General features: G+C 33.2%; 1 protein-coding gene across 5 annotated transcripts in view; it reads left to right on the plus strand.

The window, feature by feature from the left end:
* The window catches only part of LOC129754664 (protein lozenge), a 168,563-nt gene that overhangs the window by 133,622 nt on the left and 17,700 nt on the right, over positions 1-17,241 (plus strand). For all 5 annotated transcript variants that reach the window (XM_055750849.1, XM_055750884.1, XM_055750868.1 and 2 more), the window contains one exon: positions 14,885-14,998. In XM_055750849.1, the coding sequence (XP_055606824.1) occupies positions 14,885-14,998 (114 nt within the window). The remainder of the gene's footprint in view (positions 1-14,884; positions 14,999-17,241) is intronic.

The raw sequence follows: 17,241 nt of genomic DNA on the forward strand, positions 1-17,241 counted from the left end.
CCGATGTTATGAAGGACATCGAATGAATTGGGAATTCCAACTTTTTTGGGCGATGGACCTGAATTAGGATCCGTTTTCTTCCGGCTTTTGAGCCGGTCGATGACTTCCCCATGCTGGAAGGAAAAGAGAAGAATATGAATAAAAGAAAATGGAAATAATTTAAGCATTGAAAAGTGCTGATTAAAAAACAGGTAAGAAAATAAAAAAAATAATGTAAAATGTTCCTGCGATCCAACGATACGATGCTCCGGCATACGTGTTAACGGCTCAACGGTACAGATTGAAGTAAAGTAATTGTGAATTGTAAAAAATGACGATAAAAATACACGAATTATGTACATATACATGTTTTCAAACATTCTTGAAAGTAATTTTGTATTAACTAAAATATTAACCAAGATGTGATTTTTCTTTACGATTAGATCCAAAATATAAATCATCAAACTGAGATTTCCCGTTCATCGGTTTTTTATTTTTAGGCTTCTAAACTAGACGCAAGTCTAGGCATTGATCGTTTATTTTTTATTTTTCATGTCAATAACTGTAAGTTTGCATACCGCCACGACAAATGGTCGCGGTCGGATCCTCTTAGCATCACTTTATTCCGGGATATTCTCGGTCAATTCCATTAGAATAGGATTCTACGGATGATAAATGTGCCTAGCCAGTACATTGCTTTGTCAAACACAAGCCCAAGTAGGATAGTTTCGAATATTCGAAAGGTCCTGCAAAAGCAAACATTTGCCAGGATTGAATACAATCTTGCAATCCTAGTCCAAGTCATTGGGAAGCTGCATTGAGCTGTCAACCGGGCTCGCCGCGGCGCGCTGCATCTGTAATTGGCTTGGCACTCATGATGTCCGATGCAACTCGAAAACGCGCTACGGAGAAAATATCAATTTCAATCTAAGCTGCGGCCACAATCCTCGTTTGGTTAGTCCCCGGAACCGCAAGCAAAACGCCATCAGTTCGGTTTGGTTCTCCCGATTCCGGGCTGACAATTCCTGGCCAGAATAACGTCCTCCTGATCAGTTGGACGTCCACGTTTTCTGGAGTAGAAAGCTAGGAGGCTTGTCCGAAACTAAATTAAGCAGAGGATATAATTTAAATCTCACGTTTCGCGACTGATGCGAGCAAACAAGGTCGGTCGTGTTGGCGGATTGCACGCCAGACAAGGCTAGACTACTTTCAGGCGTGATGCCATTCTCAGGGAAGCTGATGGACGCACTCGCCACCGGAAGTGGAATCCACGATGATGCACTTCGTCGTTTGTTGGGCCTATTTCAAACGACGACGACGATGGTCGCCAATCCGCGTAAAACCTTTTGCGCCCATTTTGACAGTCGACCGGCCAGACTTTTACCCTCAAACGAAAAGTCTGACATGGCGTTCTTTTCGTCCTTTTCGACTACAAGCCTCGGAGTCTATTAAAAACATTCTACGTTTGGGCTTCTCGGTTTTACGCGTACGTTCGTACCTTCGTCTATTTGTGTATCCAGTAGGACATTTGTCAACCGGGGGGGCTCCCGCCGAATAAATGGGTAACAACAATTCATCCCGTCCATCGCCGTCGTCCTCTTGATGCAAACAAACGTCGCGGCAAACCGAAACGCGATTGAGGTTGAGGTTGGCCCCCGCTTCGTTAAGTAGGAAGTGGTAGCCCGGTGATGTTTCCCAATTTGATGATGGCGCGTTTGATCGATGTGACGGATGCGACGGATTTTTTCGAAAGAGAAACAAGATTTTGTGCCGAAATTTCTATAGACTTTTTACCATTTCTATAGACCGGTAGTTAACGTACGCAACATTCGAAATTTGAAGAATTTATTATCTTATGATGATGTTTAAAAATAGGTACCAACTTTAATTGAATAGTTGCTGTCGGCAAACCCTATTGATATGGGAATCCTTTAAAAATGTCATTCAAAATTCAAAATTTTCAGAATATGAGTTGTTCTTATTTCCGAGAAAGTAAGATTTTCACAAAAGTATACTTTTTTTAAGCTAGCGGATAGCAGAACTCAATTCCTGCATAATAATTCCGCGTCATAGAATGGCGGGCTGTATGTTCATGTACGCTCGAAGAAGTAAATGCTTGCATACATTGAGGCTCTAAAATAGTCAAACACTTTGTGACCCGCGGGCCATAAGGGGCCGTTCAAATATTACGTTACGCAGTTTTCGGTAATTTCCAAACCCTCCACTCCCCTACGTAACCCATTTTTATTAGATTTTCTATCGAAAATTAAAAAACCCTAACAAACTGCTATAACCCCCCTCTCCCTCTTTAAACACGTAACGTAATATGCGCATGGTCCCTGAGGGTTATGACTCCTACACATCCCCAAATTGCTGCTATAAGGCTTCCAAATAAGGCTATTATGGTGAATATCTAAGAACTACAGCATAACTCTTAAAAAAAATCTGAAGCGCATTCTATAACATCACCTGGACTCTAATAAAGTTAAAATCAGGCTATTTGACCATATCCTAGAAACGTCTTCATGACCAACCGTTGTTGGTCATCAATGTTGGTCACCAAAGCTTTTAAAAAGCTAAACCATGACTTGAAGACGAATTTCGTTGTCTGACACTATCTTAAAATCCGAGATGCACTGAACTTTAAAATGTTGTAAATGACTTAAATCGCATGAAAGGGCAAAACGAGTTGAAGTCGAATTAAGCTATCTGACGCCATCTAGAAATCCAAGATGGCGGCTTCCACTCAACTTTAAATGCTGTAAATGATAAAAAGTCGCATTAAACCACCACTATATGCGTGTTGGGTGAAAGGGCTTGTGGCGTACTTTACCGCCGTTCCCTTCTTACGTCATCACATCGAACTAACCAGAACATTCCACTCATCGAGAACATTCGACACCCAGACATGCGTCAGCCAATCAGCGACACGACAACTGCGTCAGCCAATCAGCGACACGCAATAGCAGGTAGCAGCCAACTACCGGCGACAGAACATAGCCGGTTACCAACAACAACAACAGCTGAAGACAGTCGACAGCGACAGCAGACAATAGCGAACAACAATAGCATTAACATACAATCGCCTGCATGTACAATAGCATACAATACACATTCGATCTCTCACACACACAAACACACCAAACAGTATAAATAGCCAATAGTTGTACATAATAACTAGTAATAAGGCTGGAACAAATATCAATTTCTTCTTTTGTCGCCCACCCACTCCCCCCCCACCCCCTTTGAAATTTCCAAAAACTCGAAGGGGAAAATAAATAAAGTTTGAGGTTATTTATGTAAATTCCTATAAAAAATTCCGATATCTGAAAGTTTACAAGACTAAAAATTAAATTTAAGAAGATGGGAGTTATTTCACCTTTTGTTTTCTTGATTTCTTTGAATTATTCGATACTTGATTATAGGTTTATAGGTTTATAGGTTTTGTGCAACAATATAATATAAATTTTTGTTGCATACAAGCTTCCGTGCAATTTATTCCAATTTATTTGTTTTTCGCATTTTTTTATTGTCCCCCCCCCCCCCCCTCGCGATGTCCCAACTCCGAGTGACAAAAGAAGGATTTGAAATTTGTTCCGGCCTAATTAAGTTTACGTCAAACAGTGAACGCGCATTTCTTACTCGAATTTGGACCCCCAAATGCTTAACGAGTAGAAGTCGATTTCTTTTCTTTCCGACGCTATCTTGAAAACCAAGATGGCGGCTTCCGCTGAACTTTGAAATACTGTTAATCACTGAGAATCAAATGTAACTATATGAGTATTGAGAGCAAGTATGGTCAAAATCCACTCGCTCACTCAATCGCGATACACTCTTCAACGCTTCACTCAAGCGCTCTTTCGGATCTCACGAATCTTTGTCTGAACCGAACGCTGGGGGAAAAAGAGTAACGTTGATCGAGTCTATCTGTAAATGCTGCTGGTTTTGAACGTTGTGTGCTTGCGTACGGGCAGGTTTGCATCATGCTTTGATGCAATCATCGACTTTCCTGGCTCCAGATGTTCGTTCGCTGATCCGATCCAACAGGTTCAACTGAAAGAAGGAATCGGATCGGCAAATGATTGGCCCGCCGTTCGTTCAGATATCTTTCAATCGTCGCACACAGAGTTTTACAAAAAAATTAATTGCGGCCAAACGGTACACGGTAGACATTTGATATCTTCGCAACATATTTTTTTATGATCTTTCATATTTTTGAAAGAGAAAACTGATTAAATTACCAAGAGAGATAAAAAATTTATATCTTAGATAAATAAGTTAAAAATTTGATGTAAACACTAAAATGAATGTTCGGTCTAGTTGGGATAATATTCTATTTTGAGTCAAGTAATTGATAACACAAGGCAATAAAATTCCATTTCCTAGGTGCAAAAAATATAAGAGAATTCAAATACTGGCAAATAAAAATTCAACCAAAAACTTGTGAAGAATTTTTTATTTCTTATTATTGACGAGAATTACGAAATTAAAATAACCAACCCTAGGTGAACAATTTTAGATTGTTTATCAACATGAATACACCCACAAAAGTTATTAGTTCTTGATTTAAAAAAACAATAGATATCTGAAATTCTGTAATTCCACTCAAAATATCTTTGACGATTTCCTGATCGATCTTTTTCCAGAAATTTGATAGAAACTATATCACAAACATCGGTAAATTGAGTTATTTCACTTATAATTAGCTATCCACATTACCAGAGTCAAAATAAAGCTATAAAATTCTTTCGAAATGATATCTAATTAAGATTTAGAATGATAAAAATGTTGGTAAATATTCTAATATCAAGAATGTTTTTTTGAAGATAGTTGCTTAAAAATATGTGAAATTGAACATTTCTCTGTGATTTCACAAACCTTGCTCAACATCTGAATGCAATGATCCAATACAGAACTTAAATTTAAAAAACGGGTTTTTTAACGTTTGTAGAAATCTAGGCTTTGAGGACAATTTTTTATTTTGGAAAAAAAAAATCACAGAATTCAACGTCCAACGCTAAGAAGACTGTGATTTCTTTAAAAATTTAATTATCATACTCTTAGATATCACCGTGGTAAGCTCCAGAAGATTTTTAAATGGAAGTGTTGGCGAATAGTATCATCGGTTTGAACAAGAATGTTGTAAGAACGAATGTTCGCCAAGAAGTGCTATAGAAACTTGAGAGAATTGAAAAATGACAAAGCTGTACCTTTTCAATGTCGGGTATTTAAAAAGTCTTATTGAATTTCTGTTTTTGAGCGCGTGTATTCGTTTTATCATTGCTGTTTCAGATTGATTTTCGCCAAAAATTTTGAGTTATAAAAAATTACGTGAAGCTCTGTTAATTAAAAAAAAAGTTATTTTATGTGCGGCCCGTCGACAAGATTTCAAATATAAATCGGCCCGTTGGTTCAAAAGGTAGCTCACCCTTGCTATAGAACATTATCAATACATATTTTGAAAATGAAGGTGTCAATAGGCAACTTTCTCAAGACCGCTAGAAATTTTGACTTCTGAGAGAAAAGTTATTAAAATTATCTTTTTGAATATTTTGTCCAAATCGGCAAAAACGGGTATTTTGACCAAGTTTTAAAGAAAATGTTAACTGGACAGAATCTTTGATATATGTATTTCAAAACATAACTATATGTCAAATCATTTCGTAGTCTTTTACAAAATTGTTGAATGAGTTCAAATATTCAATGACTTCCTTGAATAATGTTAGGAATACCTGTAATCAAATCTTTTGGGTTTTCTTTAAAATGTATAATGTAATTTTTTTCTTGAAGTGTTGTATCTCTGAAACAAGAAAATTTATGAAAGATCTTCTTATTGATCAATGAGGTATAATTAAATGATTCAAAAACATCTTTAAGTTTTCATGTACGCTTGTTTGTTTATCATTTATCAATGATCGATTTCAGCCGAACCTGAAAAATTTTAACCAAAACTAGAAGTGATAGACAAAATCCGACAATTTTTTTTGAATTTTAAGACGCAAAATTTTCAAAAACTAAAAAGGCTAAATTTTGATAAAAATATAACAACACTATAACAAAAATTTTACAAATGTGGTAAATATATGAAAAACTTATGATGAAAATATGATAAACTTTTGACCAATCTATCGCTAAATTAAAAAAAAAAATTTGCAAAAAAAAATTAACAAAAATGTTGAAAATAATTGACAACTCAATGACAAAAATTTGAAAACTGTGGTCAAAATATGACAAAATTATGAAAAAATATGACAAAATTAGTAACATATGACAATAATCTTTTTGCTATATTATCTATAATAACATTTTTAAATTGCGACCCAGAGATGGGTCTTGACTCAAACATTCAGTCAGCGAAACTTTTTTTGTAGAGAAATGAATCCAACTTAGATGAAATTTCAGGGACTAGATAAGAGAAAATCGATGTTGAAAAACATGCGAAAAAAATTCGCCTTGTCTCCCGGTGAGACTTGACAGACATCGACACTCAACCAGTATAATATTCATACGCCAGGTTGGTCTCCTGTAGTAGAATGTTAATACATGGGCCCCGGAGAGGCGCAAGATGTGGGTTCAAGTCTCACCGGGAGACAAGGCGAATTTTTTTCGCATGTTTTTCAACATCGATTTTCTCTTATCTAGTCCCTGAAATTTCATCTAAGTTGGATTCATTTCTCTACAAAAAAAAAAAAAAATCTATAATAACTTTGACGAAAATTCAACAAATATGGAAACATGACAAAGTTATGACAAAAATATGAAAAATATTTAAAACAAATGACGAAACTATGACGACAATTTTTCACTTAAATGACAATATAATACCCAAAAAAAAGTCCTGAAAATATGCAAAAAATATGACAAAACTTTGACAAAAAATTTCACTAAAATTACAATATATCCAATGCTTTATTAAAAGTCCTGCCACACATTCAAAACACAATTCAACAGTTTTAAAAAATAGTGAATGGAATATCTCTTGATAGAGTTGTCGGTCCTGTTATAAACTTAGAGGATTGAGCAAGGTTTCCTAAATCTCAGAACAATCTATATTATCACTTAATTTTGAGCAAAATTTCCTCATAGAATCGGTGTCACAGATCATAAAATTCACAGATTTTCTAATTTTTGTTCAGATTTTCAAAATTATAAATTTTTATGTCATTCTCAACTTTCTATCTCTGACTATAATTTATGAAAATATGAAAACAAAGTAATGTAAATTATTTTTTTCTCTTAAAACTGTAAGCAATTTGCAATTTGTTGATGTTCCACTTGATTTTTTCAATGAACTAAAAAGCGGCACAGAAAACCATCACAGAAGTTTTGGTTCAAATCACAGAATTCAAGATTTTTTTTTTATCAAAAACACAGAATTTTTTTGGAAACCTTGGGCTTGAGACGCTAGGACAATTTTTTTTTTCAAATTATATGCTCATGATCAATTGTTTCTTGTCTCGAATCATTCTAGATGAAGCTTTGGACTTGCTTAATGACTTGAAACTTTTTTTTTCATAATTTAACAATACATGATAACGAAAACATTTGAAAACGGAAGGATACACAAAAAAGTATTAAAGTATTCAAAGTTAATAATTAGAGATTTTTTTTCACCGATAATGAAAATGGAAGCATCTCTTAAGCTCATGTGTACACATTTCTAAAAATCTAAAATGGGTTGTATTTAACTTTAAAGCGGTTTTGATACGAATAGTTTCTGAATTATCAATTTCTTACTCCAAACAACATATCAAATGTGTTGATATTGATACTGCTCCCAATAAAAAAGGATCTACCTAACTCGAGCTACTTTCAAAAGCGCCCGAACGCAGGCAACCAAACTGTAGCAAAACCAACTTTGCAAGCAGAACGAATGATCGGATGCGGTCGAAAGAATTGCAATCATCAATGGCTGGCTGATAATTTTCGTCTGCGATTCTTCTGTGCAGAATCATCTTCCAAAGCAATCGCTTGATGATTGGATCATAGGATGGCAGACAGGCAACCCATTCGTCTCCTGAATGAACTAAAGAGGTTGGCCGGAAAGTCCGATTGGTTCACTCACTGAGTGCCATCGTGTGTAATTTTTTCGATTGCGTTCGGGGAACGGGTTACCTCAGAGAGTGAGAGAATCATTTTATGTTCGTCGATTTATTCGCCAATCACCATCCTTGATTGAGAGAAGTAGCTTCACTAGTTGAAGTCGAATTCCGCTATCCTATATTCAACTGAACTTTAAAATGCTGTTAATCACTGAAAATCTCTAGAAAGCCCAACAATACGGGTATTTGGTGAAAGGGCTTAACTAGAAGAAGTCGAATTTAACTATCGGATGCCATTTTGAAATCCAAGATGGCGGCTTGTACTGAACTTTAAAATGCTGTTAATCAATGAAAATCGCATAAAACTCCCACAATCTTGGTAAAGGTTGAAAAGAGTCAACGAGAAGAAAACAAATTTAGCTATCAGACGTCATCTTGAAATCCAAGATGGCGGTTTCCACTGAACATTAAAATAATTTTAGTTACTGAAAATCTCTTAAAATTGCCTCAACATTCTCACAATTCATTGGCTAAATTGGCTTGAGCAGTTTAAGTCGAATTTCTCTTAAAGACGCCATCTTGAAATCCAAGATGGCGGCTTCCATTGAACCTTAAAATGCTGTTAATCACTTAAAATCGCATGAAGCTCCCACAATTTGGGTATTGATTGAAAGGGCTAAACGAGTAGAAGTCGAAGTTTGCTATCAAACGCCATCTTGAAATCCAAGATGGCGGCTTCCACTGAACTCCAATGATTTTAACCACTGAAAACCACATGCAATCCCCACAATATAGGTATTGAGTGAAAGGATTTAACTAGAAGAAGTCGGCTTTCGCTATCTAACGCCAGCATCAATCCAATAAGGCGGCTTTTGTGTTGGGAAATTTCTGCCTGCAATCTATTTTGGAGCAAAACCGACACTTTTTGGTTCCTGAAGAAGATCCAAAATGGATTGAAACGTTGGATACATAAAACAAAAATCGTTTTCGCTCTTAAAAAGACTGCAAGCCGGAATTTCCCAAGAAAAAACACAACGATCAGTCGATCAGTTGAATTTTGTTATCCGATGCCATATTGAAAGCCAAGATGGCTTAGCTTAGCCTTTTCACATAACTGATCAAAAATGTGTAAAAATGAGAATTCCAATTCAAATATGTGGTATCTCATTTCAGCGTGTCCTGTTTTGACATCTTGATCGAGAACTGTCACTTAGTTTTATGCCGGTTTAATAATCAGGCACTGAGTGCTATTATAGAACATGCATAAGAATGCTTGGAGCAAATTTCTAAGTTTGTGTTTTTTTTAGGTTAAAACAGTGCTTTCATAACTCTTTAAAAAGAGTATGTATGAGTAAAACAGTATGTTTAATAAAAGCTTAATAAGCGTTTTCAAAACTATCTGTAAACATATGGTCCATTCAAGAATATAAGCATTTTGCAAGACCATAATTAAACCGTCATAAAACAAGTTGCACAAAAATGCCATAACTAAACCATAATAAAACATCCTAATGCTAGCTGGCTTATCCGACATCCAAGTTATCCGACACCTTATTCGTTCTTATCGGAAGAATGCAAGAGAGCGCAAGATTTGGCTCTCGTAGCCTTAAAATCATTACCAGCGACAATGTTTTCCTGTTCTCTCATTTTAAGCCATCTGGATGCACTGCTGGTTGCAGACGAAACATGAGGATGATTCTCTCACTTGAAGCCCGTGCGGGAGCAAAATCATTTCAAAATTTACAAACATGGCGGACTTTCTACCATATCCGATTTAAACTGACTTCAGCCGACGTTTTATACGATCTTTTCACTATGCAGTTGGCATTGCAATTCGCAACACCATTGTAAACAACATCTTCTCTGATACGATTTCATGTTTTCTGGGAATATTTAGCATTGATGATTGCTCATGACATCAGATTATTTGTTTATTTGTTTTTTTTTTCAACATATCAACGGATCATATGTTCATCTTAAGGTTTAATTGGACAAAATAGGTATGCATATTCCAGGATGGAGCGAACGACGCAGCAGTTGAGGCCTTGCCACAAACAATGAGATAGTTTCCAATGTTTTTCCCACTAAGCAAGAGTTCAAATATCCATAAATTTTTGTAGCCGTTAATCTAGCCGAAAAATGCTCTGATTATAATCTCGATAGCCGATAGCGCTGTTCGGTGGGTTGCGATTATTTTTCAATAATATAATTTTCCCCCATCCGATCCGTTAGAGATTCTTCCCGAAAAATAGCCGACTGCTTGATTCGCTGATGGCGAAGAAAAACCACAACTGGGAATTTTAATAAAAATCAACCGTTCCGATGTTATCTCTTTGGAGTTTTTATCCGAGCTACTTTTGGAAGGAAGAATTTCACTATAGTTTGTCGCTGTCCGGAGTTTCCGGAGCAAGCGGAATGGAAAATATTTTTGCCATTAAATTTAAATATCTTGGAAACGATTTTATTATTTCTCAAGCCGGCGTTATTTCTAGCAACTATTTTGTGGGCAGTGAAAGTTTTCAATAAAAGATAGTTAATGAAATTAAATTGGACGAAACTATCCGAACGAAACTTGGACGGAGGAATGGAAAAAATAGCTTTAAATTGATTAACATGACAACGGGCTGTGTTGTCTACGCCAATTGCTGATGCTCATTAATCTTGAATAGAAGATTAATTATCGGGAACGAACATCTGTAGCACATTTTCCACATGCTTAATGTTCTTCCCAAATTGATAGACAAACGACTCACATCCTGAGGCTGGTCCAGACATCAGAAGGATATGGGGACAAAACTCTTTCTCCAAGATAATCCGGACCGAGCAAGGATGAGAACGACGACGAGCACCGGTGAAGAAATTATTCAAAAAGTGTCACGTATGTTTTCGACTTGAAACAATTGGCGACGCCGACGTTTCCGTCCTCCGAAATTTCCTATTTTGAATTTGCTCCATTTTTCAAACGGACCCTCTCATATGAGCAAAGGATCCCAAAAAGGTAGAAATTAAGCAACAAAAAAGGTCTCTCACACACATTATAACAAAAAAAAGGATTCTAAATGAAAGAAATTAAATTAATCGCCTCACCTCCTCGAGCCACCAAATTTCCATTCTTCTGGGGGAAATCGTTGGCGACGCGTCTCGTTCCGGTCTGCTGGAACAAAGGAAGGTTAAATAATTTTATGTATGTATAGAAAATATTTCGAGCTGCCCGGAAAGGGTTGAGATTTTGGGTTCAAAGTAGAAAATTTAAAGAAGAGGAAGGTTTGACCGGACTTATGAACTTTAAATTGGAATTCATCACATGATTTTTTTCCGACAGCTTCACCAACAAAAATTTATAAAATACGAAACACAAAGTAAAAAATCTTTCAAAAATGTCAAAACTTTCCAAATTGTAAAAATAAACAATATTAATAAAATTATAAAAATTGTCAAAATTGTCAAAATTGTCAAAATTGTCAAAATTGTCAAAATTGTCAAAATTGTCAAAATTGTCAAATTTGTCAAAATTGTCAAAATTGTCAAAATTGTCAAAATTGTCAAAATTGTCAAAATTGTCAAAATTGTCAAAATTGTCAAAATTGTCAAAATTGTCAAAATTGTCAAAATTGTCAAAATCTTCAAAATTGTCAAAATTGTCAAAATTGTCAAAATTGTCAAAATTGTCAAAATTGTCAAAATTGTCAAAATTGTCAAAATTGTCAAAATTGTCAAAATTGTCAAAATTGTCAAAATTGTCAAAATTGTCAAAATTGTCAAAATTGTCAAAATTGTCAAAATTGTCAAAATTGTCAAAATTGTCAAAATTGTCGAAATTGTCAAAATTGTCAAAATTGTCAAAATTGTCAAAATTGTCAAAATTGTCAAAATTGTCAAAATTGTCAAAATTGTCAAAATTGTCAAAATTGTCAAAATTGTCAAAATTGTCGAAATTGTCAAAATTGTCAAAATTGTCAAAATTGTCAAAATTTTCAAAATTGTCAAAATTGTCAAAATTGTCAAAATTGTCAAAATTGTCAAAATTGTCAAAATTGTCAAAATTGTCAAAATTGTTAAAGTTGTCAAAATTGTCAAAATTGTCAAAATTGTCAAAATTGTCAAAATTGTCAAAATTGTCAAAATTGTCAAAATTGTCAAAATTGTCGAAATTGTCAAAATTGTCAAAATTGTCAAAATTGTCAAAATTGTCAAAATTGTCAAAATTGTCAAAATTGTCAAAATTGTCAAAATTGTCAAAATTGTCAAAATTGTCAAAATTGTCAAAATTGTCAAAATTGTCAAAATTGTCAAAATTGTCAAAATTGTCAAAATTGTCAAAATTGTCAAAATTGTCAAAATTGTCAAAATTGTCAAAATTGTCAAAATTGTCAAAATTGTCAAAATTGTCAAAATTGTCAAAATTGTCAAAATTGTCAAAATTGTCAAAATTGTCAAAATTGTCAAAATTGTCAAAATTGTCAAAATTGTCGAAATTGTCAAAATTGTCAAAATTGTCAAAATTGTCAAAATTGTCAAAATTGTCAAAATTGTCAAAATTGTCAAAATTGTCAAAATTGTCAAAATTGTCAAAATTGTCAAAATTGTCAAAATTGTCAAAATTGTCAAAATTGTCAAAATTGTCAAAATTGTCAAAATTGTCAAAATTGTCAAAATTGTCAAAATTGTCAAAATTGTCAAAATTGTCAAAATTGTCAAAATTGTCAAAATTGTCAAAATTGTCAAAATTGTCAAAATTGTCAAAATTGTCAAAATTGTCAAAATTGTCAAAATTGTCAAAATTGTCAAAATTGTCAAAATTGTCAAAATTGTCAAAATTGTCGAAATTGTCAAAATTGTCAAAATTGTCAAAATTGTCAAAATTGTCAAAATTGTCAAAATTGTCAAAATTGTCAAAATTGTCAAAATTGTCAAAATTGTCAAAATTGTCAAAATTGTCAAAATTGTCAAAATTGTCGAAATTGTCAAAATTGTCAAAATTGTCAAAATTGTCAAAATTTTCAAAATTGTCAAAATTGTCAAAATTGTCAAAATTGTCAAAATTGTCAAAATTGTCAAAATTGTCAAAATTGTCAAAATTGTCAAAATTGTCAAAATTGTCAAAATTGTCAAAATTGTCAAAATTGTCAAAATTGTTAAAGTTGTCAAAATTGTCAAAATTGTCAAAATTGTCAAAATTGTCAAAATTGTCAAAATTGTCAAAATTGTCAAAATTGTCGAAATTGTCAAAATTGTCAAAATTGTCAAAATTGTCAAAATTGTCAAAATTGTCAAAATTGTCAAAATTGTCAAAATTGTCAAAATTGTCAAAATTGTCAAAATTGTCAAAATTGTCAAAATTGTCAAAATTGTCAAAATTGTCAAAATTGTCAAAATTGTCAAAATTGTCAAAATTGTCAAAATTGTCAAAATTGTCAAAATTGTCAAAATTGTCAAAATTGTCAAAATTGTCAAAATTGTCAAAATTGTCAAAATTGTCAAAATTGTCAAAATTGTCAAAATTGTCAAAATTGTCAAAATTGTCAAAATTGTCGAAATTGTCAAAATTGTCAAAAGTGTCAAAATTGTCAAAATTGTCAAAATTGTCAAAATTGTCAAAATTGTCAAAATTGTCAAAATTGTCAAAATTGTCAAAATTGTCTAAATTGTCAAAATTGTCAAAATTGTCAAAATTGTCAAAATTGTCAAAATTGTCAAAATTGTCAAAATTGTCAAAATTGTCAAAATTGTCAAAATTGTCAAAATTGTCAAAATTGTCAAAATTGTCAAAATTGTCAAAATTGTCAAAATTGTCAAAATTGTCAAAATTGTCAAAATTGTCAAAATTGTCAAAATTGTCAAAATTGTCAAAATTGTCAAAATTGTCAAAATTGTCAAAATTGTCAAAATTGTCAAAATTGTCAAAATTGTCAAAATTGTCAAAATTGTCAAAATTGTCAAAATTGTCAAAATTGTCAAAATTGTCAAAATTTTCAAAATTGTCAAAATTGTCAAAATTGTCAAAATTGTCAAAATTGTCAAAATTGTCAAAATTGTCAAAATAAACAATATTGTTAAAATGGTCAAAATTTTCAAAATTGTCAAAATTGTCAAAATTGTCAAAATTGTCAAAATTGTCAAAATTGTCAAAATTATCAAAAGTGTCAAAATTGTCTGGATTTATTTTGTAAACTCTTAAGGAATAAAATATAAATATCTCAACTATGACTTAAGATGTTTAAAGTTTTTAGTGAAAATTTTGCGACATTCAAAACTGTCTTTAAATTTTCTCAAAAATGTTTAAAAAATATCCAAAGCTGCCTTCAGTTAATCTCAAAAGTTTTTAAAAACTACTTATTTCCTTTTTTTGAGCTCATTGAACATTGTTAATTTGGCATTAAAATTTGTTGAACTTGTTCCAAATTAAAAAAAAAAAACAATCCCAATTTTGTTTTGAAAAGGACACAAAAGGAATGCAAAAATCGTTTAAGGATTGTTGAATGTTAAAGTTATCATTTCATATTGAATTTCCTAATATTTTTGTTATTCGATTATAATTTTTTTCGTGTTTTGTTTTTGTTAAATTTATCAAGTAATTAATTTGTTGTCAAAATCATGACCTCAACATTACAATAATGATTCATCAAGAAACCAACCGATGGCAATTCCTAAACAGATAGAAAACAGGTGGCAATGTTTCTGTTTAGGAATTTTCATCACCCATAATGTTGAGGTTATGTCCGTGATTAATTTTTATCTCAATCGAACAACTTCATTCTAGAGAAGTATTTCCAAAATATGTTCCAACCCTCTGACAAACAAAACATAAGAAGTTAACCTTTCTTTCCTCCCCGATTTCACATTTTACAACGGAAAACCTCCAGGAAAAAGTTTCACCCTCACCATCATGATATCGACCAGCCCTCCACAAGTGGCCACCTACAATAAGGCCATCAAGGTGACCGTCGATGGACCTCGGGAGCCCCGATCCAAAACACGTAAGTATCCCATTTAGACGGTTTTGATTTTGGTTTGGAGTGTGTTCTGGTTTTAATTTTTCCAAGGTTGGTGTTGATTTGTTTGAAGTAGGAAAAAAGGACGAACAGAAATCCTTTACATGGGGAAGTATGAATTATAACACCCGGCAATTAGTCGAGCCAAAATTTTGTTTGCCTGCCGAAGTCATGGCTTCTGAATTTTCAATGTTGGGTTAGGTCCTTTCGAATAAGGCTAAAAACGGAAGATATGGAAGGTTGTTGATTTGTATAATTTAATTTCATATCCGCATCGGTGCCGTTCCGGTGTCGGTTCAGAAATGTTTGACCCGAACAAATATGAAGGAGAGGATTCCAGATTTGTTGATGGTTCTGTTCGATTTCCCGTGGGAGTTGACCTTTTTGTACTTTCAGTAGCTTAAACGAATGAATGAGAACGATTATTGCGTTTGGAAAAAAGAACTTTTACGTGGATTGAATTAGGTATATATGTAAAATACTCAAGGCACTACTGCTATAAATTGAAAAATGAGGTCCGTCTAAACTGAATTTTAAAGAAATTTGTTGTTTCGAACCAATACAAGGTTGACGTACGAAATAAAACTATGGAATATTGAAAAAAAAAAACAAATTATTGAAATATCCTCTCCAATCCAAAACTTATTAAACGCACAATGTTTTTCTTTAAAAGGAACTACTCACAAATAAATAAAAATACTTTGAAACAACTTTTTTAAAGTTTAAAAGTCTTTTTAAAAAACGGTTTTGGATGAGAACACCAAAATTTTTTCAACTAGAAAACTTTTGTTTTTTTTTTCATTTTAAGTTTATCTGTGTTAAGACAAATCTGGTTAAATTTCTAAAAAACTGTTGTTCAAAAAACTTACATTTGAAAAAAGTTGATTTTTTTTAAAAAATGCAGAATGTTTTTTAAAAACCACAAAAGTAGCCTTGAGGATGTTTTGATGAAGGGCAACATGGTGTCTATAATGCCCCAGGAAGGTGTTCAGTTTACTCCACAAACAGACTCATTTTGATGTTTTTGATATACATATGAACTCAGCGTTTTTGTCTTACTTTTTCACTTACCAAGCAGTTGATTTTTTTTTAAGTTGTCGTTTAGTTATATTTTGATAATTTTGAAGATCAAGAAATGCAGTCTTCGGATAAAATATTTGCTTTGAGAAAAACCGGATTTAAAAGAAATCGGCCGGAGGGGACTAAAGTTATTCATGAAAAACTGGATTTTCGTATTTTTCCCGAACAAAATGTTCCAAAATACCATACAATCTTTAAGCTCATTGAGCGACCCCTTGCCTTGATCCAATATGGCCCAAATTGGGCATGAGACCTTGTACTAGGCCTAGAATTAATTGAAGCCAGCAGCGCATAGCTTTTTCAAATGTCGGGTCATTTGTGACACTCTAATCCTTACCTCAAAATTGGTTTGGAATTTAAATTTTCAAAGCTACATCTTTCTTAGATTTTCATATAGATTTTGAACAAATGATTGCTAATACTATGATTAGTCGATCTTGGATAAATTTTTTTGAATCAGTATTTGAGCCTCGGGAAAGTCGATTAGACCTGTTTTTCCGATTCGGTCTTTCAATCTAGTGATTTTTTTTTCTATGTAAATATTCAGCATCTTAGATCCAGCTTGTGCAGAATTTTAACATCATATTGTTACCTTTCAAATCGAGAGCTAAGAGATCTGAGCTTTTAACTATCCTCGTTAATACTCATTTCTATTTAAGGTTTTAATTGATCCAGGGATGAGCAATTTACTTGTACGAATCTGTTCTCAAATTGAATGATTATTCTTCACTTTTTCCTAAGATAAATTGTTGAAACAAAGTTGCAAAAATTTCTCGCACGTTTCCGGACCGGCCAAATCCGAGCTATTTTATCTAAAACATGGCAAATTCTGAGTATTGGATTTCAAAATTTTCAACGCTTAATCTGGCCAGATCCGGGAAAATTTGGTTAAACCTCAGGAATAATTCAACAAAAATTTGTAAAAATACACTTTAAACACATTTTTGTCAACTACATATATCAGCAGTTGATAAATCGTTTTATAGGCTTTTACATTACCCTCCATTGTTATTTGGAATAAATTTGCTTAAAAAATAGTTCTTGAAGACAAAATTTAAAAAATATAAATTTGAGTTTTTAGTCTGATTTTGTTAGTGAATTAAATGAACCCGAGCAAAATCCGGGCCTTTTTTCAACGAAATCCGGGC

Source organism: Uranotaenia lowii, chromosome 1 (assembly GCF_029784155.1).
Source record: "Uranotaenia lowii strain MFRU-FL chromosome 1, ASM2978415v1, whole genome shotgun sequence".
NCBI lineage: Eukaryota > Metazoa > Arthropoda > Insecta > Diptera > Culicidae > Uranotaenia > Uranotaenia lowii.